This window comes from Drosophila miranda, chromosome XR, assembly GCF_003369915.1.
Source record: "Drosophila miranda strain MSH22 chromosome XR, D.miranda_PacBio2.1, whole genome shotgun sequence".
Lineage (NCBI taxonomy): Eukaryota > Metazoa > Arthropoda > Insecta > Diptera > Drosophilidae > Drosophila > Drosophila miranda.
The window spans coordinates 24624964-24651892 of record NC_046674.1 but is presented as its reverse complement, the minus strand read 5'-3'; the positions used below and the strand labels follow the sequence as shown (position 1 = coordinate 24651892).

The window sequence follows — 26929 nt, the reverse complement described above, 5'->3', positions numbered from 1 at the left end:
TCTCTTTTCATACGCCAGAGCATTGTGCGAAAAGTAGCAGTTTCCTCTTCGCTTCTCTGCCTCTGCCTCTGTCTTTACTCATCGATCGGCACTTTTGTGATCTTCGTGGGTAGGCCTACGTGTTGTCTCCTGTTGTATGGGTTCTTTCTCTTTCTCTCGATGGGCTACAAAATAGTTAGAAAGACACCTTCAATTTGCTTTCAAATAGCCGACAAATTGGGTGTACTTGAGGCCACCAACATTGATTTTTGGTACAGATCTCCAATATTTAGAGCCTTTCTAACTAGCACTGCAACTACTCTTAGTTAGTGCATCCTATTTAACTCCCCACTCCTTTTCATCCCCTACACATATGGATCGGGTCAGCATTCAAACAGCATCCCAACTCAATTTGCAACGCTTCTCCAAAATCTTTGACCCGAAAGAAAAATATCCGAAGCGAGAACATGACCAAGAACAAAAATGTATCCCATTTGAAACGGTTGATTGGTTTTCTAATACGATTTATGTCCTGTGTGCAGCCTCTTGTCTCGAATGGATTCGTTTCACTCTGCTGATATTCAATAATGAGCTCTTCTATCCATGGCAGCGTTTGTTTTCGTTTTTCAATGTTCCAGGTAATCCAGTAAGGAAATTCAATTTCCTCGCCTTCATTTTGCTCGCATCCACGAGCAAGATATTAATTGGTGATTGTAATTTAGATTTAGATTTAGATTTGTTGCCCTCAATTTTGTGGTTTAGGAGCAAAGTATGAACGAATCTGCAAAGTTTAAACTTTCAAGAAAAGAGACAGAATAGCCCATAAAAACCCTTGAATAGGGGAATATTCAATTATTTAGATTTTGGTAACGCACCGAAGAAAGCATCTCGACCCCATAAAATATACTTATGTAAATAAATGTTCCTGATCGGGATGACAAGCCGAGTTTTTTTAGCGATTCCCGTCCCATATATTTAAAATTGTCTTCCAGTTATATAAATGTTTCACCAAAAGCTTGCATATATGTACATATGTAGCATTATTTATGAATAGCTCGGATCGGATGGCAATATAAGCTGCCAAAGAAAATCACGGTCACGAAAAAGACTGTGCGCTAACACACACACATGTATTCGCACTTTTTCAGAAGGTGGCTGAAATCAAACCCCTATATTGTTGTCATTAAAACGAATCATACATAGATGTTTGGGTTTTATCGTAGAAAAATGCTTGGTGTGATATCGTTGTCCCTTCCACTTTTGAGATCGAATTATTCCTTGCATGAACCGTTTACGGTCTTATAATAAGGGATTATTATTCCCTCTACCAGATTATATACACCACTAATTCCCTTCCTCTTATTAAATTACTGGTATTCACATACCTTTCTCGTAATTAGTAATTTTAATAAGTTTAGTTAAAATGTACCTCGCCTATTAGTCTAACTGCTATCTTTCCTGCATTTTCATGTTCGGTTTGGCTACGCGCTGTGTGTCATGCGGCAGCGCCCCTCGGTCGGTTGGACTGCGTTTTGCCTGGGATCCGCGCGTAACAGCCTGGTGATCTGCTGGTGTCACACGGGCCACTTGATGGTGCAGTAATTGCATCACCACTTGTAAGATGCAATCATTGCATATCAGCGCCCAAAAGGAAAAATGAAAGAGTTATAGACTTCATGATCAAAGTGGTTGGTAGTTACTCGAACTTCAAGTGATTATAAGCGTCTTTCTGGTTCTAGCTGAATTAGTATAAGCACAAGATTCTGCTAGGATGTACTATTAAGCCTCAGCTCGTCCAGTTATCACAATATTCATTTAAACTATCTTTATCACAAACAAATAATCCACCACTATGATTTTATCAATCAGATTTGTACCATTTCAAGATGGTTTTGTCTCTTAGAAAGGAATTTTATTTTTATTTAATGTTCCCCATGAACATTTTCCTGCTAAAATATAAATTTGTTTTTTATACTTTATTTTGTACTTCTCCAATCTACCTTCAATATCAACATTTATTTGACTATAACCAGGAGTCCGCAACTGACTAACAGAACCTACCTCACAGGATTAAAATATTTACCCTCTCCATTATATCGTATAATTCCAAAGGATTTTCTACAGATTTGATGGTCCCCTGCTAAACAAAGAACAAGCGGGAACACACGAGTATAATTTGTTTATTTTTAGTCCATACTTATGCCAATTGAAATAGACTAAATTCAGCTTACTTTAATTGCATTTATAAAATTGATCTCATGATTAAACCTCCAGCATCCAGATTTATTATTTTATTTACTCAAACAAATCTTCGGATTCACTTACGAACCTGGCGGTTCCAATAATATTGATTCGTTAGGAAATTCCTAAGTATTTGAGGACAAATTTAGATTGGCGTAGAAATTTTAATTTGCACACCGTACGTGCTTGCTTCAATAATGGTTACAGTCCTATTCTGTGCAGAACTTAACTTTACTTTCGGCTTGGAACGAATTGATTTCGACTGGCAGTTGGCGACAAAGTCGCCAAAATACAATTATTCATCGCACACGTAACTGACGTTTCGGTTGCCTCGCAACCGAAACAATGAAAGAGACACACAGAAATGTTGTAGAAGGAAAAGTAAAGAAAATACGGCCCGGCAATTTCGAATAGGACGACGGTTCAAGCGTTGCAAATTGGCCCAGGATGCAAAAGGATCCGTTGAGCAGTGGACGGGGTGCACGGGTATCTGTGGACATGCACCGTTTAGTCCAAGTGTGCATCCCTCGCACAGACAGACAAAAGTCATGCCGAGCCTTGTGGAGGACAAAAAAGGACTGCGCACTTCTGCAGTGTGGGCGAGAGCGATCCGTACTTGTTGTTCGGGACACGTCACGGTATTTACCGTCGAAACCCATTTGACATTTGACAATTATTCATTTTTCGTTTTATTTCTTAGAAATAAACCTATGTTGCATCGCACCAAATCGATTGGTTCCAAATCGTTGCAATTCAATTGAGAGCTGACTTTCTGGCCCTTTTCCTTTTGGCATCCTGTTACCATTTCGTTTCAGCTGTTCGACACGAACTATTTGGTGTTTTACGCTCATTTCACAGCGAACAAAGTTTCGCCCCGAAATGTGGAGAGTTTTGGTTACGCACATATCGAAGTGAATCGAAACTACTCCTCCGAATGATACGGTGGAAATCGCAATTTCCACGTTAATCCTAATTACCTTTGAACTTAATTGCTTAATTAGAAACTATTCGAGTGTGGGAGTAGATTATTCGTTACCGAAACCAAATCGATTTCGATACTTTGTCTTTCTGGGGAGTATCCGAATAAAACATGATCAAATTCTTGGGTGTGCTCGGTTCTAGGTAGCTTTAATATTGAGAAGATGAGAAAGAACATTTAAAAGCAAGGGCGTACCCAAATTCTGGGTTTATTCTACGTTTATTTCCAGAACTTAATATTTTGAAATTATATAATTAAAACTCAGCTTTTATTGTGGAAGTATTTCCTTCTTTGCTTAGTTTTTCCAACGCAAAAACATTGTTTTTAAACTATACTTTTCCGACGACCTTCACAAAAAGAGTGTATTTGGGACACCTTTGAATGGCTGGCTCTTGGAAAATTTGTATAGTCCTTGACTTGCAAGCTTAAAATATAGGCTTTTCGGCCATGTTTGAACGCGTCCAGCTTTACCTGGCATTATAGCACATCCATAAAAACCAAATTCAACACATTTCTGAGGATCAACATCCATTTCAATTACAAATTCTTCAATATTTGCAGCTATAGTTTCTGCACTCAATGGATTCAAATCTATAAAGCTGTTAGCTTATAGCTATTCAATAATTTATATTGGGTACAAAAATAAAAATGATTCAAAATTTAAAATCGCTGACTTAAATTTGGCAAGAAATATTCAAACTTTTTATTAAATGAAAGACAAAATTGAAAAATCGCCTATCTGTATTCATCGAAGCTATTTGGATCCTTGTGCTAAAAATCGATATTAAAAAGCATTGCCAAATGTTGCTTCCCCCGAGAATTTAATTACCATCTTGGTTTTATTGAATTTTCGAGCTCATACCCTTTAAATTCTGCTAAGTTCCTATCCAACTGCAAGTGTATTTTGAAGAAACTTCGTTTCATGTGGCCTATGTTAATGCTAAGTTAATGCTTATATATCTGCTTCAAAGTAGCTTCAACTAAAGGATCAATAAACGTTGTAAGGAGTGGCACTTACAGTGCCCTCAGTAATTGCAATTAATTTCGAGTAGATTCTCCTGCTAGATTGGCACACTAGAGACATTTTCACGTCGGAAAATCCGTTACGATGCAATCGATCAGGTAAACTGTACTCGCCTACCTGCCCGAAGGACCGGAGATCAGACCTAACGATCCAGAAGTGATGACGCATTCCTCCATCCCTCGCGTTGCGCAGGTAGAGGGTGAGTCGCCATCGGGTATAAAAGCAAGCCCAGCCAGAGGCAGAGTATCATTCGAACTACAGTTCCCAATCTGTGCAGATCATCGGCAGCAATTCTCCATTCAACTGAAACATGTATACCGAAGCAGCTCATCGTTTCAACTCCAGCTCTGGTGTGCCGGAGAAGAGCTCTCTCACCGGCGCCGCCACCAACATGAAGAAGCTGCTAAAGAGCATCAGGCGGATCTTCACCCACTCGAAGGCGGGCAAGGACCTCAGCGCGATCCGTCACACGTGCCACAGCGAGGAGGAGCATCAGAACTGGCTCAACGAACAATGGGAGTCCAGCAAAATCTGTCTCCTCTGAGGCTATGGCCACATTGGCGATCCCTCTGAGCATCTGTGATGGGACTTGCTCGCATGGTCGATAAACGAGCACGCCGGCTTTAAACTCAAACTGTGATCACGAGAGCACAAGACTGACCTGCCTCTGTGCCTCGAAAGCACTATCAAACGTCGCTTTCACACTGTACTATATAGTATATGTATATAGAAATCTTCAAATGCTTTAACTTTTCCTAAGTAGTAGCTATAATCATTGTCTTCCATTAGTCTTACGAGAATTGTCTTCCATGTTTGTTTGTTTAGGGTTCAAAATTAGGCTTAAGAATAAAAAATCCCTCGAGGAAAAAAAACAAAACTATCTGCTCATATTTTTTATATTACTGATATCTTTAACTTTAGCAGCTCATCAGATCTTCAGGTCTATGCGATTAAAATTCTTATTGGGTCTTATATCGTTCGATGGATACTTAGCAGCCGAAAGCTGCGGAGAGTCCCAGGGGAAATGTTCTGCCAAATCGTCACGCTGCTCGTATGGAGCTGTGATAACCACGGAGCTGGAGTCGCAGTCTCTGATCAGCCAAACTACTGAGGACATATAAACAGCTCGGCGGCAGTCATATGAATTAGCGACGAGCTCCTCGTCACCTCCGTGATCCTGTATCACAAAATCTGTAAATAACAATAAAACCGAAAGATTTGTACTTACCATACCCGAACACTGAGGATAAAATATTATAAGCCTCAACGAAGTACAAAATAGAAGACTTGAGCATAGCTCATCACTAGCTCATTTTCTGCATATAGCTCCCTGACTGTTATGAATACTTATCAGGGACCGCAATTATTATAAGCTCAGTTTTAAAAACACCAGTGGCTCCGTTAAGATGAACTCTCATCATAGATTTAGTCGTGATTCGAGGTTTTGATACTATTAAACCTTAACAGACTCCAAGTACATATTTTCTTTTGATGGCTGGGATAAGATGATCGCCTTTGATGCAGTCTAAAGCTTTGGAAGTATATTCTGAACTTACGATCTATATCTTCTCCTTATTGCAATTATTGGTCTCGATATTGCTATAAAATGAGTGGATCGAATCTCTTGGAGCTTCACTGGTGTCACGTTTTCGGAGCCTAAGCAACTCAATATCTTCAGACGAGATTTCGCCATGTTTGTCTCGCCATCGCATTACCCATGTAAGGTCGAAGAACTAGACCCACCTATAATACTGAAACTCTTGGGAAATGGTCTCCAAAATGGTAGATATTGTTCTGTTCTTGCCGACGCACAGAGGGCCCTCCGCCAAAAAGAGGTGCAAAAGTAATTTTCTGGGCGAGCCCATTCGGTAATATACGCATCTAATAGAGGATTTCCAGGGTTTTAGATTTAGTCTAAAAGAAAGGAATTCACAAAAAACGAGGGGGAACGCTGTGAGCTGCGAAATTTTGAGATATATGTACGTTTTATAGTGAGATCTAACAGAAGTGCGGATACCAAATTTAACTACTCTAGCCTTAATAGTCTCTGAGACTTGTGGATGCCCCAGATTTTCGTCCTTTTCGGGGGCGGAAGGGGGTATGGCGAAATTTGTAGACCAAACGGTCAAGGTCCGATATCAAAGGAGTGTGGATACCAAATTTGGTTGCTCTGGCTCTTATAGGTTCTGAGATCCTTGAACTCACATTTTGCAATTGGCAAAACCGACCATGAAACCTGTGTGTTAGAGAGAGACAGAGCGAGAAAGAATGAAATTGTTTTCTTGATTATGGCTATAATAATTATTCGATCTGGTTCAGATTTTACACTCTAGAACATATAGTCATCCTCTACGATTCAGCGTTTTTCTGTTTTCTTGTATCTTTAAAAGGGGGGATGCCACAGATTTTCTCCCTTTGTGTGGGCGGAAGGGGGTGGGGCAAAGTTATGAAATATTCTTGTAACAGTAACATATCACAGAAGTCAGGATAAAAAATGTCGTTGCTCTAGCTCTTATAGTCTTTGAGCACTAGGCGCTGATAGGGACGGACAGACGGACGGACGGACAGACAGACAGGGCTCAATCGACTCGGCTCAATCAGCATCAGCTGATCAAGAATATATATACTTTATGGGGTCGGAAACGATTCCTTCTGGACGTTACACACATCCACTTTTACCACAAATCTAATATACCCCAATACTCATTTTGAGTATTCGGGATAACAATACAATAAAACTAGCTAGTTTCAATAAAATTGTATAATTAAAATCAAAAGTTTCGTTATTTAAAAATCGAAAAATGATTTGTATTAACTAAAAAATCAATATCAAAAAACATAGAGGGAAAGAAAGATCGCTGGTTATGTTTTAATCTTAATTCTTGCACTTCATTCGCCTCTCCACCTAATGACCTATTTCATTAGAATTTTAAAATACAAATTTTATTTGTTTCCACTACATGTTTTTCCGCTACATCTCTCTGTCTCTCCCTCACGTTTCACAAAACAAGTGAGTTGTTTGCTGACGAGTCAGTAGTAGTATTGAAGTACGTAATACGATTTGGTTTATTCAAAATTCATTTGTGGAAATACAGCAATAAATTTTATATTTGAAAATAGAAATGGCCGCAAAGTGCAACACTGCAGGCGCAATGCCATGCGACTTGACCCGCGACGTTTGCCAGTTGAAGGGCAAGTACCGCACTACTAATACAATCACAATAAGCAGTGTAAGCGAACAGTTAGATCCCACAGAATCGGTGAGGTCACAGGGCAAGCAGCTTGGGCGGCTCGTCAGGCACATGAAGATGGGGTGCAAAAAGCCGCCAAATCAGAGCACTCTAAAGGGTCTCAATCCCTTCCTGCCTTGCCTCAAGCCTGACTTTCTCTATCATCTGGGCATGGATACGGCCACGACGAACTTCCCCAAGGTCTTTGGCGATGTGCGGGTAAGTCAAATAATGGCAATAATGATCCTTCGGTGGTCATTTCGGTGGAGTGCTCTGAATCTGTAGTTTGTTTGCATGGGTGGTACGCCTGGACGCATGGAGAGATTTGCTTACAGGATTATGAAGGACCTCCGTCTGAAGCTGAGCCCGGTAACTACTCTTAGGAATATGACCGATGGTCATCGCTTTGCGCTCTACAAAGTGGGCCCAGTACTGTGTGTAACTCATGGCATGGGGTGTCCGTCGATTTCCATACTGCTCCATGAGCTCATCAAGATGATGCACTATGCAAAGTGTCAGAATCCCGTATTCATCAGAATTGGGACCTGCGGCGGCATCGGAATAGAGCCCGGAACCGTGGTCATCAGCTCGGAGGCACTGGACTGCAAGCTCAATCCCTATTATGAGGTAATCGTTCAGGGCAAAATCGTGCAGCATTGCAGCCAACTAGACCAGTGTTTGGCCCAAGAACTGCAATCACTGGCGAATCCTTGCGAAGTTGACTTTGAGGCAATTATTGGTAAGACCATTTGCGCCGACGACTTCTATGAAGGCCAGTCCCGACTCGATGGTGCCTTCTGCGACTACACGAGTCACTCGAAGGTCGCCTATCTTCTCGGCCTGAAGGGTAACGGAGTGGTCAATTTTGATATGGAGAGTACCGCTTTTGCCGCTCTCACAAAAAGGGCCAATATACGCTCTGCCGTCGTCTGCGTTAGCGTCATCGATCGTATAAAGGGTGATCAAGTAAGTGAATCTGGCATTTACTAACACAATTCAAAAATAATTCTTTGATGATTCACATTAGATACGTGCATGTCCGAAGTCCGTAAGTGAGTGGGAGAAGCGACCTCGGGAGCTCGTGTCGCGATACATTCGCAAAGTACTCCTGGATGAAGTCAGTGAAGCCAAAAACGTGGAAGACGTTCCTGCCCGCTGCATGGGAGGAGAATCGGTGATCTGAATTTCAGCGAAGGATTATTTATTTAAGTACTTTCGCGGCACGCCCGAGGCTTTCTATGGCACGTCCAAGTTCTCAGTTCTCCAAGTATTCAGTTCTCTGCCAAAATAAGACCAAACCTGTTACTATATCTAGATAGAGGCATTCTGTACGCTTATTCGCTTTCGATCACAATGCGTCTAACAGTCAGTAAAAATAAAATAAAAACTGTTGCTATCTCTCTTCTCTCCGCCAGGGACGCACACTGCACGAAGAAGAGTGAGAGAGAATGAGTAAGCGCGTTGAAGGGGGTTGCGTAGCCACTGCAGATTGATTTCTTCACTCTGGGTATAATAAGGATTTGGTAATCTGGTAGCCGGTAGCCACCACTTTTCGTTCTTTGTGGTAGCGGAAAAGGACGAGGCGAGACATTGAAATACACTTGCAACCGTGTAATATCACAGGAGTTTGCGTACAAACTTGGGTTTCTCTAGCTCTTGTTTATCTGAGATCTAGGCGCTCATCGGGACGGACAGACATAGCTATATCCACTCGACTTTTGATGCTGATTAAGAATATACATACTTTGGGGGTCGGAAATGCTTCCGTCTGGGTGTTACACATATCCCCCACAAAACTAAGGTATCCCTTAACTCTTTGAGTATGAAGTATAATTGAAAAGTCTAGTACCAGGTTTAATTGGAAAATAATTCCTTCACTCTCAGTATTCATGAAAACTAGTAAGTCTGTGGATAAGCTTGCTGGTGAAAATTGTCAAAGGCTTCTTCCCCCGCGAATTGAAATATTATTGAAGGATCAATAAACGTTGTAAGGAGTGGCACTTACAGTGCCCTCAGTAATTGCAATTAATTTCGAGTAGATTCTCCTGCTAGATTGGCACACTAGAGACATTTTCACGTCGGAAAATCCGTTACGATGCAATCGAACAGGTAAACTGTACTCGCCTACCTGCCCGAAGGACCGGAGATCAGACCTAACGATCCAGAAGTGATGACGCATTCCTCCATCCCTCGCGTTGCGCAGGTAGAGGGTGAGTCGCCATCGGGTATAAAAGCAAGCCCAGCCAGAGGCAGAGTATCATTCGAACTACAGTTCCCAATCTGTGCAGATCATCGGCACCATTTCTCCATTCAACTGAAACATGTATACCGAAGCAGCTCATCGTTTCAACTCCAGCTCTGGTGTGCCGGAGAAGAGCTCTCTCACCGGCGCCGCCACCAACATGAAGAAGCTGCTAAAGAGCATCAGGCGGATCTTCACCCACTCGAAGGCGGGCAAGGACCTCAGCGCGATCCGTCACACGTGCCACAGCGAGGAGGAGCATCAGAACTGGCTCAACGAACAATGGGAGTCCAGCAAAATCTGTCTCCACTGAGGCTATGGCCACATTGGCGATCCCTCTGAGCATCTGTGATGGGACTTGCTCGCATGGTCGATAAACGAGCACGCCGGCTTTAAACTCAAACTGTGATCACGAGAGCACAAGACTGACCTGCCTCTGTGCCTCGAAAGCACTATCAAACGTCGCTTTCACACTGTACTATATAGTATATGTATATAGAAATCTTCAAATGCTTTAACTTTTCCTAAGTAGTAGCTATAATCATTGTCTTCCATTAGTCTTACGAGAATTGTCTTCCATGTTTGTTTGTTTAGGGTTCAAAATTAGGCTTAAGAATAAAAAATCCCTCGAGGAAAAAAAACAAAACTATTTGCATATTTGTTTCTTCACTGATATCTTTAACTTTAGCAGCTCATCAGATCTTCAGGTCGATGCGATGAAAATTCTCATTAGGTCTTTTATCGTTCGATGGATACTTAGCAACCGAAAGGTGGGGAGAGTCCAAGGGGAAATGTTCTTCCAAATCGTCACGGTGCTCGTATGGAGATGTGATACCATCCCACGGATCTGGAGCCACAGTTCCCGTTGAGCGGGTCTCGATATCAAGGTCGCAGTGATAACCAGAATTCCAAGCCCAATGAGAGCTCCTCCGCTCCCGTTCGTGTAACACCGCCAGAGTTTCTGTCTAGGCCCTAGGGTAACTAATAATCGGGATGGATCTTCCTCCTCCCACCTCACCCTTCATCAACATGGTAATCGGAGGACGGTCGGAGTGCTGAATGTAGAATTTCAGAGGCAATGACCCCGAGAAACATGACATGTAGTAACAACTTACATGTAGTAACACATCAACATTCTACATACACTTTACATTCATTCCTACAGTATTTATCCCATCAGGTGGCGCGCCTGTCGACTACATTTTGAAGCTGACGCTGGCGTTGCCACATGATTGGAAACAGTTGATAAACTGACAGTTCCCGCTATTTGATTCGTTTTTTTTTTTTTTTCAAACTGTTTATTTATTTCAACGCTTATGATAAAAGTTGCTTTAACAATACACATTCGATATATGTATATAAGTATATGTATATAAGTTGGAAGTGCACTTCTTGGTATTCATTATCCGTATGTTTGAGTGCGTTTGTGGTGAGATGCATGTCTGTTTGTTTGTCACTTACTGTCGTACTGTCTGGTTATGTTACTGCATTTGCATTTGTTCGGGGAAGGTGTAGGTGAAGGTACCGACACACCAAGATATAGACGTTGTGGAAGATGAAGTATAGTTTGTCAGGCTTTGACTGCGGCTGTTCGCTTCGTAAAGTTATAGTTGTAGTATCCACCAGTGGCATTTAGAGTTAGTTTTAGTTGTTTAATCGAATGGGGGGAAGGCAGGGACAAATGCAGATGGCAAGACTAACGGAAGATTCTCGGAGTGGAAGCCGTTTTGAGTGCGGTTTGCTCGTGATTTGTTTCTGTTCAAAAAAATGTTCGAAAATGTTGAATTTCGATCGTATTAATGCAATTGGTGCAATTATCTAATATTAATATTTCGTTCATCTACAAAAAAAAAAACGGAATGCTGGCCAATTGTTGTTCGTTTGAATCTCTAGCAAGCAGAACACTGTCCAGAACCGAGCCGATCGGACTCGAATGGAGTCACTGATAGTCGACAGAGTCACTGTCCAGCAATGTGGAGGAGACCCGCGATGTGCGGCGATTCCAGTAATCCGTGTAGCACGACTCGTACTGGGCAGTGGTGCGCCACGGTGGCCATTTCAGCTATTCCTCGACAATGTCCCACACCATGAGCGAAGCGTCTGTGCCGCCCACCGTGATGAGTGTGTGATCCCCGCACAGGAAGCGGGCGCAGGCCAGCATGCCAGAGTACACCTTCGACTCGTGGAATTCGGCGCGCGGCGAGATGCACGGATACCTGTAAAACCGCATCAGATTAGCTAATTACATCAGCGGAATGCTAGCGCATTCCCCATTCCCCATCCTCCTTCCCTTCCCCTCCCCTCCCATCGCCACAACTCACCTGAACAAACGCAAATATCCCTCGGCATCGCCAGAGGCAAGCATATCGTGTGCGGCCGAGCGACTGCAGGTGGCTACGATGGTGTTGGTGGTGCTGTAGTAGCGATTGCTCCACTGGCCGGCCACCAGGAAGCCCACAGTGCAGTTGTTGGTCAGCCACTTGACATCCTTCATGGCAATGGGACTGCGCTCCGGCGACAGCGACTTGGCGTCCCAGAACAGCAGGTCAAAGTCAATTGTCACCGTCTGCACAAAGTTGCCATCCATGCTCCAGTCCAGGTGTGTCAGGGGCTGGGAGCCGCGTATCTTGTTGACCTTCTTGTAGGAAAAACCGTCGCGCGAGACGCGGAAGAGGTAAATGCTGCCATTCTGTGAGCCCATGGCAATCATGTCACCAACTGTCGGTCAGAGTCAGAGAATGAAGAAAGAGTTAGATCATGTGGGACTGGGAAAAGTTTAGGGCACTGGATCCTACCCTGATTGTAGGCCACGCAGTTGAGGGGCGAGCCACAGACGCGAAGGGTCAACATCACCGCTCCGTTCTCACAGTTGATGACCAGCAGATGGCCCTCAGTGCTGCCCGCAGCAAGAGTGCCAAACGGATGGAAGGCCAACGCCACACACTCGTACCCCGTCTGAATGGTCCAGATCAGTTTATTCTTGCGCCACAGCGCCACATGCTTGTCGTGACCAGCCGTCGCATAGAGCTCGTCATCCGGATGTGCGGCCAGACCCCACAGCTGGCGGCCATGTCCGAAGACCACCTGGGTGAAGCGGCGCTGCAGCGAGCCCTCGAGGATGTTGTTGCGGGTTGTGCCGACATAGATGTTGCCATCGTTGCGCCCAGGACGCTGCGGATAAATCGTTCGCACGCCGCCAGCGGCTTCAGGAAGCTGCCACAGGAATACACAAAAATAAATGAAACAAAGCTCTCTTGGAAACGCCTAGAAAGCACCACCTTAGTGTCGGCAATCTTCTTGTAGTTCTGCAGGGAGTCCCAGGCGGCTATCTTGCGGTCCTTTTCGCCGCCCGACAGCAGCGTTCCCTCCCCCAGCATGATCAGGCAGCCGATGCCCTTGTTGTGGGCCTCGAACTCGGTGCGGACAAAGTACGCGCCATCGGAGTCCACAGAGTAGATGGTGATAAAGCCATCCGAGTCGGCTGTTATGACATCGCCATCCGGCTCGAATTGAACGCTCGTTACGTGCGAGCGCGATGGCTGCTTGACAATATCCGTCCGCTCGAAGAAGCCATCTTTGCGCCGATGCCAGAAGGCCAGGTGGCCGCGCCCGTGTGTGATGATGAGATTATCATCCAGCGGATGGAATGCGGCGCCCGATAGGCCCTCCTGCAGTGTCTGCAATGGACCAGTGCCCAGAGATTAGATTAGTCTGAAATATAGCTTCATTGGATAGTTTTGGCTTTGGACTTACGGCTACTTTTCCCAGCAGGTGACCCCATTGCCACTGCCAAACGGACAGGATGCTCTCACGGCCGCTGTCCACGGCAAGGATGTAGCTGCCTCCGTTCTGCGAAGGAGTAGGCAATAGGGTTATCTTATCTAAAGTATTTCCCATCGAAAAATATTACCAGCTGCGAAAATGCGACGGCAGTGACGCCACTATCTAGTTCGCCCATGCCAAAAACGTAGAGTGTCTGCAAGGACTCGGTGCTCCAGATCCGTACATGCGCCTGCGACTTGCGATCGCGTCCAGCTTTCTGCCCCGATGCCACCAGCTCCCTGGAGGGGTGCACATCCATGCTGCCAGGGATGAGAATCTTTAGACATCTGTGGGATCTATTCGGGGGCAACAGCTACTCTTACCACATAATATCTTCAGTGTGGCCTGTGTAGTGGCGCTGAGCATCCTCGTCCCGATCGAAGAGCACGGCCACAGCGGCCACGTAGTAGAGCAGCTCCCCGGACGGCAAGACCCAAAGGTTCCGGCGAGCATCGATGCCACGGTAGCCATGGCTGAAAGTAGTTATTCGATACAGTGACTGGCGGTACAGTGAACACTCCTGCACCAGCTTACACCCATTGGAGCTGCAACTTTTTGTCCGGCGGCGAGTTGTCAGCCGGCGCATGGTGAACGGGCGGATAGAAGGTACGCCGCAAGCCCCTGATCGTAACCTTGGTGGGCTCCTCCTTCATGATGTCCAGCATGGTGTACTCCCCATTCGGTCGCAATATCTCGCTCTCCGGCGCGTACAGTATGCGCGGCCGGCTCTTGCTCCTAGGCCTTGCCCCACGCAGCGGCACCTTGGGCAGCTCATCCGTGGGCAGTATGGGGGCGGCGGCCACCACCGAGGGTCTCGACCGCGACCGTCTGATGGGTGAGCCGGCAATCAGAGCAGTGCCCGTGGCCAGGTAGAAGGTGTCCACGTCGGCGAACTCGTTCCGCAGCTGGGAGAAACTGCGGACCTGCGTGTGAGTGAGTTGAAAGGTGAGAAAACAATTTGTCAAATCATTTTGCAAGTTTGGGTCAGGCTTTGGTCTTCATTAAGTTATTAGGCCGCGTCAAGGTCGCCGCGCCGCTGCCGTTGACGTTGCTTACCTCCTGGCCAGTGCCTGTGTACATTTTCTTTGCTCCGTTAATTTTCAGCACTTGACCCAAATCCTCGAGCACTTCCTCGAATGGCTGCGAGGTGCGTAGGTTCAACAAAACGCGACACTGCAAGGGGAGAGCGAGAGAGCGTGAGAGGGCATGAGAGGGTATGGTAAACTCGTAAATGGGATTATGCATGTAGATGTGTACATAGAATCACGTGTTAAACATGGTCGAGTAATTAGTCTGGCCCCTGGCATACATACATATGCACCCGTACCCGTATCCGTACCCGTACCCGTACCCGTCCCGTAGCTGTACGTGTGTACGGCTTACATGTGTATGTGTGTGTGGCCCTTCAACACATTTGACTTGACCTGCGATCAAAAATTTAGTCACGGCACGCAACTTCCGCTCGGGTTTTGCCTCGGATCCTACTCTGGGACCCACTAATATTTATAATTATATGCTGTCGTCGACTGTTTCCCCTCCTCCCTCCTCCCTGTGTCCTTGCCCTCGCGCCCTCGTCCTTGTCCAGGGCTACATCCATTTCCACTTCTTTGGGCCGCGTTCCACAAATCGAGTCTGTGACCTAGTTTGCGTTTTATTTTAATGCTTAATACATTTTATTTGTTGCTGCCGAGAGGTGGACGGGGGGAGTCTGAGGCAAAGGCAGGGACACCATTGTTTGCCCCTTGATGTGGATGGGGATGTGGGTGTTTCTGCTGCTGCTGCTGTTGCTCCTGCTACTGCTGTTGTTGTTGTTGTTGTTGCACTTGAGCTTGTGCTCTCATAATTGGGTGAACCCCACAAGCAGCTCGGCCCGGACCGATGGTGCGGCCAGAAGAAGGCCACGCTTTGTTGCATTTGTCGGTTGGCGCTTCAGTTTGGCTTTCCTGCTCTCGCTGCTTATTTTTCGAGTGGAACACTTGAGTTTTAATGACCTTCAGGGCCCTGATAACAGCTATTCACGCGTGCTGAAGAAGAATCTGTCTTTGTGCCTCTTCTGCCATCATCTGGCCGGGCCGTCTCCACTGGAACACGGCGTCCCCATTAAATTTAAGCAGCTGCCAGACCACACAGATGGGAGATACCTCTCTCCGTTGCCCCCACACTCCACACCGCACAGCTCCAAGCGCGCCAGCGACAATTGGACGAGTGAGCACACGATAAACTTTCGCCGTGTCTGGGCGAACTCGGTTTAATTTATGTATTTAGTTTGGCTTCGAAAAAGGCGTCGGTTTAATGGTTTTATGTCCGTGTTGAGTGGTTTTCCCCGAGCAATTCTGCTACTTAATTTCCCGACCAGATCCGACTGATTGTCAGCAAAAAGGAAATCAACGTAGTTTCAAGTCCCTCCCTGACCAAGCCCCCGGCCAAACACCAAAAACCCGTTGCGCATTTTAAAAAATCAGAATTTCAACTTTTTCTGTCGCAAAAGTTGGAAATATGATTTTTGGTTGCTTCGGTTGACCAAATATTAAAAGTTTTTGAGGGTAATTTGCAAATCAATTATAATTATCGGATACATTCTGGCAAATGTAATACTTTTTTTAAGTCTCAGATCGAAACGAATACTCGTAATCCCTTTGCCCAGCAGAGAAGGAGGCCTTTCCTGAAACACCAGCGATTAAAATAGAATTAGTTCCTTTCTGCTAGTCGTATTTGTTGGTCAATTGAGTCTCGGGCCATCTATTTAGTCCGATGCGAAAACAAACGTTTTTTTATCGTGGGTTTTTTTCCTCTGTTTTGATCTATCGGTTTTTATGCGTTGTTGTCTCACTTTTTTGTTGTTAGAAATTTGATTTACAGCGACGACGCATGTCCTTTATGGGTCGTTAGGTTAACTGGTTCAGGTGTCGGCCTTACCGGACCGGACCCTAACGATTGTTTGGAGCGGCCGCCGTCCGCCTCTATTTATCACAATATACGTACATATATTGATGGTTTATCAAACCGGTACACCTGCGACCCAACTGTCCGGCGAAAACCGGCCGTTTGGAATTAAGATCCTGACGGAATGGTTGGAATAAGTGAAATAAATAAGAGACTATGGAGACTATATACTAGAAATTCTATAAAAACTACCATTGTTCAAGTTTTTCAATTGTGTCCATCAACAGCTCTTAAAGTAAATTTTCTCAGTTCAAAATCAGTTTCACTTTGGAAAGCTCCTCCTTCACAGCCCCCCAATCGAGTGTCACTTAATTTGCCGGAAAATGAATTGAAGGGACAGAAGCTGCTGCAGAAGATGCTTTTAATAATTTTGTGCAATGCATTTTGGGCCGATGCAGAGATGCAGAGACGGTCCCTGGCCCTGCCATAAATTATGCATGGATACATATCTCTCAGTCTCTTCCCTTGTGTGCGAGTGCGTGTGCGTGTGTGTGTGCACACAGATGCTCGTATATATATGTACATGCAAAATCACACACGGGAGCTATTCATAAGATGTCCTGATGATGCACAGAGGCCTCTGCCTCGGCATTGACTACTCGTATAAACAAATATAATTATGTGAGCAAATAATTACATTACCGAGAACGTTGGCAGCTCCAATCACGTGACCCCAAACAAATGGCGTTTGTTAAGCCAATTACGTGCACTTTTCGTATGTGGGTTGGGGTTGGGGTTAGGGTTCGGGTTCCGTTCTCCCATTCCCCCATTCAGGTACTGCGCGGGGGGGTGGCAATTGAGAGGGAGGGGAGAGACGGCAAACAGCTGCCGGAAGGAAGCGGGCATCGACGTGGACACAGGTCCTTCATCTGGCTGTGCATTCTGTGTCCTGTGTGTGATTTAAATTTTCAGCATTTCTCGCCGCCCTCCGCCCTCCGCTTCCCATCCTCTAAGGGGTTGGGGTGGAGGGTTTTTTCCGACATTCAATCGTTGGGCCGTTGCATGGCTGATTTAATCTTGGTGACGTCCAAACCACTCCAATTTTTCAAATATTTTCGTTTGCTTGCTCCGCTCCGATACAAAGGAATTCCAATAAAACACAAACATGCATAAAACAAAAGACGTTAAACTGCAGGGGGGGGCCAAAGAGGTGGCTGGCGGGGCGGCAAAGCGGCAGCTTTGTAGTCCTCACTGTCGTCATCGACAACGTCCATGGAGTTGCATAAAAGGGACCAGAGTTATTTAAATGAAAGCGACGGTCTGACTTTGGGGCAGCGAGGGGGGCGGTTAAATCGAATCTAAGAAATATTTATAGCGGAACCCTAGTGGAAAAGATGGAAACTCTTTATGCATTATCTGCAGCAGGACTATCGAAGATGTGTATTTCATTGAAGAAAGATCCCTAATTTTATACATATTTTCTTGGCCAGTGTTTGTCTTCGTTAAATGTAAACATGGCCGAGAGCAGGAGAGCACGTCAGTCCGCCCCGTGGCCTCCCTATGTGCAGGAAAATACCTACACATATCTCAATATGCATTCATTACATGTCATGTGCATAAACACATAATAACTGAAGGCCAAATTTGTTTCATACGTCAAACACCTGAGTTGCAGGTTGCAAGTTGCAAGTTGCAAACAAAAGCAAAATACAATGTGACACGTTGCACTTTAGATTGGCAAACGCCCAACCCCAATCCCACAGTCCTATAGGAAAAGTTAAAGGGGGCTGCTGTTGGTGTTGCTGTTGCTGTTGCAGCGCCAATATTGAGTGCATGCCATTATGCATAGCCATTTATTGTGCCTTTCAATTGCATTACCCGTGCGAACATCAGCCGAGGCAGCCGAGGCAGCAGAGGCACTTGATGCAGACGTAGACATTGATATAGATGTAGATGTGGATGTAGTCGCTCAAAACAGAGCCCAGACGCAAACAAAACCAACAGACACAAACGCAAACACAAACATGGGGAAAGACACAGAAACAGACACAGAACGGGCCGAGGAGCAGGAAACAAGTGGGCGATGCGGTGCACAGTGTCCATAGATTGGGGGAAATAATGAGCTCCAAATTGTAGATAATAATTGTATCTACGGAGTCGAATTAATACGGAATCTTTCCAGGAATCTATCCTTGCAGATCTATCGTTCCTGAGATGCGTATGGAGTTGAGTTGGGTTCTCTTCAATGATTTCCATCCTTTTAGTACTCGCCTCGCACCACTGTGCTCGATGGAATCGGATCTCCGAGTAATGTACGTGTAGTGGAATCGGCGTCAGCATTTGGTGTTTGGCGGCGGCGCCGTACTCCGTACTTTCAGCGATTTTTGTACAAAATATATATTTTAGCCGGGACTTCGTCCTCTGGCCCGACCGACAACGACAGCGACGACGACGACGACGACGACGACGACGACGACGACATGTCCTTGGCCTTGGTCATTGAGCGCGTGCAGTGTTCGGTGGGTTGAACAACAAAAACATCGACTACTACTCGTACAGTTTCCTATTTTGCAGTTGTTGTCGGTTGTACTTTGGTCAAATTTGCATTGCAAACTCCATTAAGTGGGTCTTGCCGGCGGGGAGAGAAGCGGAGAGGGGCTTTGACTAGCTTGCTTTTGTTGTCGCCTATTTTTCCATTGTCTGCCGTTGTCTGCCATTGTCTTTCCCATTAATGGGATTCGATTCAGGTCTGGTCTCGCAAACCACTCGCCGGCAGACGGACGGGCACTCTCACCACCTTGGATTGGGTCGATCAGACGCAGCGAATTCCTCGGCCAAGGTTGAAACGGCCCTTGATCACACCCACGCGCCGCAAGGTGTCGAAACGCCCACAACGTAATGTATTTTGATTCATAAAACGGCACGAAAGCCCCACCCAGTCTTCGCGTATCCCACCTGGGAAAAAAGGGCTACAAAAATTTTACTTGCACTTAGGAAAATTACCATAAAACGTTACTACGACAACGGCTTTGGAGGAGGGGAGTGCGGGCAGGCGGGCAGGCGGAGACGGACTACGTTTATAGTGGCTTCGGCCAATTCATATTTTAAAGGCATTTTCGTAATAATAACATAAATTACGAGACTGCCAGAGCGAGGGGGAAAGAGTAGCCCTCCGAATGCAGGAGTTTTCCCAGGCCGTCCCTCGTTTTTCGTCTGCCTTCTTGTTTTTGGTTGTTTTTGCTTGTTTTTGGTGGGGGTATGTCAGCGGAAATTACCAAATTGACCGTGGCTTCAATTTTGTTGCCGTTCGGCTTTTCGGCTGTTTATCCAACCGCCTGCCTGCATACCAGTACGAGTACAATAAAACACAAATTGCAGACAATTGATTTTCCATATGATTGCTGCAGGTCTCCGAAACCCCGGCCCGTCCCCAGCTCCGACCCCGAAAGTGGGTAAAGGTTAATTGCACCCTTCTTTGAGACTCCCACACAGAACCTTTCGACATTTTTTGAATGTCAAAGTGAATGGGTTTTTGTTGATTGTCATGAAAATTTAATCCCTGCACTTGCACGGGGAACGATTTAATAGAAAATGTATAATAAATTGGGAATTATAATTGCGCAGTCATTACGGCCAGGCCGAAAACCGAGTCAAAAAAAAAAAGACGGGTGTCGAGGGGAGGGGAGATTGCGTTTGAAAAATGGCAACCGCAACTAATGATGGTCCCGAGAGTTGGTCCAAGGGTTTTTGCAGAAAAACACACAAAACTTTATTCCAATGTGTGTCCTGGGTATATAAATTGTCGAATTATTTATGCGCTGGATCCCTTAATGACAGATAGTCAGTTGCGGGGTCAGAATGGATGAAAAAAAGAGGAGCAAAATAAATAAATAAACTGCGCTGGCCATTAAATATTTATGGCAAATATTTATATAAACAAAAGCGAATCGGTTTGGCATTCAATCGACCTCGGAGTTGGCGGATCTGGCGGCGGCCCCAATTTTTTGGCCCACCAGCGAAGCTGAAAAGTAAACTTTTGACAAAATGCATTTTCACTATTTGCCAGGTCAGGTGGCTATATGCTCGCACTCGTATTTGTATAAAACTTTCCGAATTCCGAATTTCGAATTTCCTCCGTTGAATATTTAAGAATATTTTTACCGGCTGGCTTTCCGCATATTTCGGCCATCACTTTGCATAAATTTCAGTGGACTTTGGCAGCTCAGCCTCGGCTCCAAGTGGCGGCTTGTACGCTTGTCGCGACGCTCTAATGCAATAGTCAAACATAAATTTACATAAATATTGCAGTCCGATGCGCGCTTTAATCGCGCCAATTAAAACATTTGCCCAACGCATCGCTGCCCCAGCGCAAATACAATAACAAAAACAAATACCGATTCAGGGAAATAGCAAAAATGCTGCAAAATGCAACGCACGAGGAGCAATTTCGCAGCAGAGTCCCCCACATCACTGCACTTCCACAACAAAAATATTTGTGTGCATTGTTGAGGACCTGGGCCTGGGCCTGGGCCTGGGCCTGGCTCTGGGCCTGGTCATGGTCCTGGGTATGCTGAAACAATAAATATCGTACGAGTCTGTGATGTCAGGAGAGGACCCAGACCCATACCCAGACCCAGAGCCAGAGCCGTACTCGGACCCCCTGCACTCACCTGCACCGAATGATCCAAATTATTGATGATGCGTATCACACGGCCGGCACTGCGCTTTATCGAGCCTGATGTGGTCGATAATGTGCCCAAATCCGCTTCCATTATTGAGGGCTTCCGACTGGCGGGCTTGGAGCCCCAGCCCTGATTTCCAGGCGATGCATACCACATCCCGTTCTTCTTGCCGTAGCTGGCAGGCTATCCGAATAAAAGAAAATGAAAGAGATAGAGAGGGAGAGAGAGAGAGAAAAGTATAGCAAGTGAGAAACAAATAAATAGTAAAAGTACGTGCGAATTGCTGAATTTTTGGCAATGGGCTACTATCCACTTCTCATCTCACATCGGCATCGGCAGCGGCATCGGCATCGCCATTTCCAACCCCATCCCATACCATCCAAACCTCATTTTCCATACAATATGTATATTGTGCGTACGAGTACGCATATGCCACATTCAGATCGCTGCCATTGCCACCGCGGCTTTCGCGAAAAATTCCTCGCAAATCTGGAATTAATTAAATTGTTTTGCAGCACGCACCGCTCCAGCTCCGAGTCCGGGTCCGGCTCCGGCTCCAGCTCTGGCTTGACCATGGACGTCGACGTGAACACGTATCTGGACACGCACCCACTCACGTCACCCCAAAACGCCAAAATCAACCAAATCTCATCCACCCAAACACTCACGCACTGGCAGATTGTGATTGTGTGCTCTTCGGAATACAACGAGTACCCGAACCCGTACCCGTACCCGTACCCGTGTACCCCCAGCTGTGCGTGAGGCTAAGTTGGTTGTCTGTTTCTGAACTTTTTTCTCTTGCCTCTTTTTCGGCCAAAGGTATCGAAATTGCTCGACGACGCGTCGGCTCGGTCTTAGATAGGAGTTCGTGAGCGGACTGCGAAAAGATGATGGAACTCTTAAGCATAAGTGCTCTGAGATTAGGACATCTACCATCTACCAAACGTTTTCTTAAATGGCAATCCTTTCTATTATGACTGTCTGACTCGTGATTCACATCTGGCAGTCACTTTCGCTGTCACGCTCTCATCTCTAGAGCGTTCTTTCTGCCGCAAAGTCTGCCTAAGACTGGAAAAGAAATCTGCCTGTGTAGGTGGATATTGGCATGCTCTTTTATCTCATTGAATGATTACAGTAACTGACATTGCGAGATTAGTTCGGCCACAACTTGAATAAATTATCAGCAGAACGCTCCAAGCCTCCCTTCCACCATTCCACTCAACAGTTCGATGAGGTTAATGATACATGATACATGATACATGATACATGATACATGACACGGTTACGCACATCTGTATGTATTTTTGCCGTAAGCTTTCCATTTGCCTAATCATCAGTAATTGCCCCAGGCTTCTCTTTCGTTCGCAGCCGAGAAGTCTTTGACAAATATGTATACATCCATACTGGTATGCAAATGTGGCATTCTTGGTATATGTATGTTAGAGGAAAAGGATCCTTTAAATTGAGTTGTGGGCACTCTCCCACAGTCAATTTGACAGATGCATTTGTCTTGTTTTTCATTTGTTTCTCATATTTTGATATATTTTCCAGCTCCACCTCTACAGAATCCCCAGTCGATTGGGAGAGTCAGGAATAGAAGTGGGACCATAATTCAAAATAAATAAATTTCTTAATTTAATTTTAATTGTTTTTCGTCTTCCTATCGTCGTTGCCGTGCCTGTCTGTCGTTTGAGTTGCTTTCGTTTGATTTAAAAATTCGTAGGTAGAAATTTAATTTTAATTCCACATTCGGGTCGGATGGATTTTCAATTTAATTTTCCTTCTGGCTCTCCTTCTCTCGTCTTGCCGCAATTGATTCTTCACCAAAGGTGAGGGAAGCAGGGACGCTTGAGCGGGGATGAGGGTCAGAGGCAAGGGCGATACACTCGTACAATAATTGTAAACCGAATACGGGAGCCGGAACGGAGGAAGGTACAAAAACTGTAAACTGAAATTAATGTAAATTCGTTTTTAACACAATTCCTCAACCGGCCATTTTACGTTTTCTTTGTCGGGCCGGAGCCGGGAGCCGGGAGCCGGGACCCCCATTTGACCCGAAAAACCGAATGATGTTTGGGGTCTCGGTCTGTGTCTGGGCCTACGCTCTTTGAGCGTATAGAAAGCTCTTTGCAGGAGCCCAGCATGTGCACAAGGTACAATCAAAATCAAGGCTTTTAATTGAAATTCAACAAAATGCAAAAATTCAAATATCCTTCATGTAGTATTTGTCTGAATGTGTGTGGGTGTATACATACATACAGACATCTGTACCTGTGTGGATTTGGTTTGTGCAAAGCGTATGGATATGTCAATGATTGTTGTTGTCGTCGGAATTCAACCTGGCACTGATACTGCGAGTGGGAGTAGCAGTGGACAGACACGGAGCGGGAATGCGGAAAAAAATTCAATAAAAAAAAAATAGTATCGCCAAAAAACAATTTTTTATGCCAACCATTAAATTGCGAATGAATATTTTCTATTGAATAAAAACATTGGGATTTCTCCTTCAGCAGAATACTTCTACAAAACATTTGTCTGGCTTCCTCTCACTCTCACTCTCACAATATTATCCCTAATAATCCATCAAAATTAATCAAATTTTATAATTGGAATTATTAGTGGTAATGCGATTATTTCTGGAGTATTTTCGATATAATTTCTAATTATTTATAGCTTATGCAATTTTTCCTGTGAAATTCTTTTAATTCCATGGGATACTCTCCGGTGAAGAGAGCATGTTCAACTTGTGGAGTATCTCTCTATTCTGCGTGGAATACTCTGATATTTTGAAGCCTTTTGTATGCCTGGCCATCTGATTAGATCTGGGAACACGACGTTAGACGTTAAAATGTTAGGGTGTTAAGGACTTCGATGTGACAAAGGCAGACTTCCCTTCATGTTTTTAATTAAAAACCGATTCTGTTTTGGAAACGATTTGTTCATTCAGCAATTTGTTTGAAAACCTCGTGATTGACTAAATAATATTTTATTTATTTAAGCATAAGGGATTTACTGGATGCGGGCGAAACTTAAAGCAGCGATTGGCCTAGCCCGGCCCTTGGGGAACGACACTTCTACTTGACTCCCACTTGGGGAAGTGGCTGCTGGTCCTGCCACTTAGCAACTAGCATCAGAGTCGTAGCCGGAGCCGGAGCCGGAGTTGGGGCATGGGGCAGCTTGGCGAAAAGCTTAAATTACGCGCTCAATTAAACTTTAAGCAAGTTGGAAGAGGGCGGGCCCCAATAAAAAAGGGGCCGGGGCGGAATCTAAGCGCAACTTCAAAGCCCTTGTCCCGTTTGACGTGCAGCCTCGCAGAAAATTCAGTGAAGCCAACGACAACGACAACGCCACGACACAACGTGACACAACCCGAAGGCGCTGACTTTGGGGTGTGGCAGCGTCTGAGCGGCGGCGGATTAAGCTGCCGCATTTTACGCATATTTAAGCCAAGGCCCAGACCCCTGTCCCCCCATAATCTTAGTGATTATTACTTTGGGGAGCCAGCAGCGGGCTGTGGGAAGCGGCCCGCAGTGTGTTTTGTTCCGGCATACCCGTAGGCAAATAAAATAGATTTCCCGAAAACTGGTAAACAAATAAATACTCCTATATATTGACATTTCTGTCTGGGTCCCCCTCTCCTCCCAGTCCACTCCTGGCAGCGCGCGAGCAATGTTTATTGGAATTTACAATTTATGGACAGCTGTGCGTATACTTAATATCGAATGGGGGAGGGTTTCACCTTTTGGGAGATTTGTTTGTCATGGATTGGTTGATGATGGGTTAAAATAAAATTGAATAAAGGGAGTAATTGGGAAGTTCCGTTGCAGGACCTAATTGTAATCAGGGACCCAAGCCTCTAGGCCAAACACGTCATAAATTCTGGATTGCTCTGGAAGTAACTGGATCTAAGGACTTTCCCAGGGATGGTGCGCTGGCTCGATGCCTTTCCTCCCCTTGGGTTTTCCTCCTATTCAGCAGTTTAGAGTAACTTAGTGGCTAATGCAAATATCATACTCAATATGGGGCGCAGCATACATTTGGGCTGACGTGGCACACGCCACGTGCCGCAAACACGCACACACATGCCATACAAGGCAATACAATATTTAAAATTGGGCATACATCAACAAAGGCCAGCCAGCCAGCCAGCCAGCCAGACAGACAGGAGGACAGCATGAGATGCAGCGGCCAGCACACGTAGACCATTAAAAAACACTTAGAAAAACAACAAAAGTCATTTAAACTTTCAGCCAACTTTTTTACCAACCTCTCGCTTCCGCTGTCAGTGGAAAAAAAAATGAAATGTGAAATTAAGAGATGTGTGTGAGACGCGCAGGGAGGCTGGGAGCCACGAGAGATACATATGTGTGTGTGTGTGTGTCTGTATGTGATGTGCCGGACACGGAGCCGGTCTCTTTGTTTGCACTGACCCAAGACTTGGTGGGGGATGTGAGCATCACAAAGGGCGAACTTTCCTCGCTATCCTCGTCGATGTACATTTAAGCAAAAGTTTCTTCCTCGTTTCCCAGGGCTTACGAACGGGAGTGGGTGTGCGAGTGTTCGGGGCACTTTTAATTCAGTTGCACTTTTATCCGCCGCACGGCATCAACTTGATATAAAAAAAAAGAAGAAAAGGCAGCACAAGAGTGCAGAAATAAATGTAATTTTCTGCGCGCGTTTTCCTTCGGCCTTAAGTGAGTTAATTGAAATCATTTACATTTAATTGCACTTTAAATGAGTTAATACGTGGCTCTAGCTGGCTGTGCTAACTGCCTCGAGCCTGGAGTGCTACGGTTATCGGGAGTTTAAGCTATTCGGGCAACCGTTCACATTTCGTTTAGGTTCCGCTGGCGTTCGCAAGGCAACTGTCGACAACTCGAGTCAATGGAAATCAAGTCACTGAGGTGGTGTCCGCGTCCTGCCACGCTAAGTATTACGTTACGTTCCGCCGCGTTACGCTATCCATACGGCGCCCCGTTTGACCAGGTTATGCATGCACATACATATACGAGTACGTACGTACGTATGTATGTATCTATATGGGGCTGACGGATACATGTGTATTAGTAGTATAGGTGTACATGGCGTGTATATGAAGCATATTCAAATTGGCAACTCAGCACCACACTCTTGAGGCTCTTGCTTCTCTTTTTCTCTCTCTGCAATACCCACTCTTCGTACTCATTCACTCACACTCTCGCACTCGCGAGTCCTGCCTGTGTACTCATATTTCTTGTATACTCGTATTTATTTATTGTTTTGCCAAATCAGGGCCGTCAATCTCAAAAAAAAAGCTTCGCGGCCATTAGCCGCCACTTGCCTCCTCCTCCACTTAACGCCCCTCCCCGCTCCTTGGGTTGCGGTGCTTCCACCACTCGCCGCTGTGGGGCGCTGCTCGAGTGAATCAACAAGGCGGCGTCACTTGGCGGCACTTTCGCGCCAAAAATACAAGGACACACTCCTACCTATATCAACGTACATACAAACATTCATATGTATGCATAGTATCTGTGTTCTGGGCTCTACTCTCATTGGGGGCATTTACGCTTTGCTCTGTTGCTGTCTATGTTGCTTTGGCTGTTGATTTGTTTGCCTTAAGAGAAACATTCGCTCAATTTGGATCAGCTGGGACATTGGTACCTGGTCTACAGGTAATGCTCTAGTTACAAACACGTTAATTTAAGAAAATCTGCGTTAAAACAACTTTTAGCATCAACTCTATGTGAACTGCTGCTACCCTACTTCTGTTCAATACACTAATCGTTTTGATCATTATTGGCAAAACAGCATTGCTTTCTTAACCCTCATTCCGAGCAAGTTCTATATCTCTGAATTGCACAACGCGAT

The 26929-nt window shown here is 45.3% G+C and overlaps 4 protein-coding genes across 6 annotated transcripts in view; 3 read left to right on the top strand and 1 right to left on the bottom strand.

Annotated features, from left to right (window-relative positions):
- The first annotated feature begins 4456 nt into the window (after positions 1–4456).
- Positions 4457–5100, top strand: LOC108165513. The gene has a single exon (XM_017301569.2). The coding sequence runs from the start codon at positions 4534–4536 to the stop codon at positions 4765–4767; it is 234 nt and encodes a 77-aa protein (XP_017157058.2). The 5' UTR covers positions 4457–4533; the 3' UTR covers positions 4768–5100.
- A 2146-nt stretch (positions 5101–7246) lies between these two features.
- LOC108165276 (uridine and thymidine phosphorylase-like) lies at positions 7247–8849 on the top strand. Its single transcript, XM_033387197.1, has 4 exons — positions 7247–7415; positions 7479–7672; positions 7739–8419; positions 8481–8849. Exons 1-4 carry the CDS (start codon positions 7346–7348, stop codon positions 8634–8636), a joined length of 1101 nt encoding a protein of 366 aa, XP_033243088.1. The 5' UTR covers positions 7247–7345; the 3' UTR covers positions 8637–8849.
- Positions 8850–9704: 855 nt separating this feature from the next.
- On the top strand, positions 9705–10341 carry LOC117186418. The gene has a single exon (XM_033387199.1). The coding sequence runs from the start codon at positions 9775–9777 to the stop codon at positions 10006–10008; it is 234 nt and encodes a 77-aa protein (XP_033243090.1). The 5' UTR covers positions 9705–9774; the 3' UTR covers positions 10009–10341.
- A 656-nt stretch (positions 10342–10997) lies between these two features.
- LOC108153619 (echinoderm microtubule-associated protein-like CG42247) overlaps positions 10998–26929 on the bottom strand; it is a 45850-nt gene continuing 29918 nt past the window's right edge. Inside the window, exons 1-12 of one of the 3 annotated variants that reach the window (XM_033387521.1) lie at positions 25800–25934; positions 25513–25691; positions 21071–21265; positions 14574–14690; positions 14052–14440; positions 13841–13990; positions 13606–13777; positions 13449–13544; positions 12974–13372; positions 12491–12908; positions 12017–12413; positions 10998–11911 (exon numbers count right to left, since the gene is read on the bottom strand). In XM_033387521.1, the coding sequence (XP_033243412.1) occupies positions 11758–11911; positions 12017–12413; positions 12491–12908; positions 12974–13372; positions 13449–13544; positions 13606–13777; positions 13841–13990; positions 14052–14440; positions 14574–14690; positions 21071–21265; positions 25513–25581 (2556 nt within the window). In that variant the 5' untranslated portion in view covers positions 25582–25691; positions 25800–25934 and the 3' untranslated portion in view covers positions 10998–11757. Of the gene's footprint in view, positions 11912–12016; positions 12414–12490; positions 12909–12973; positions 13373–13448; positions 13545–13605; positions 13778–13840; positions 13991–14051; positions 14441–14573; positions 14691–21070; positions 21266–25512; positions 25935–26929 lie in introns of those variants that run through there. The other 2 variants (XM_033387522.1, XM_017283720.2) reach the window with 2 other exon arrangements.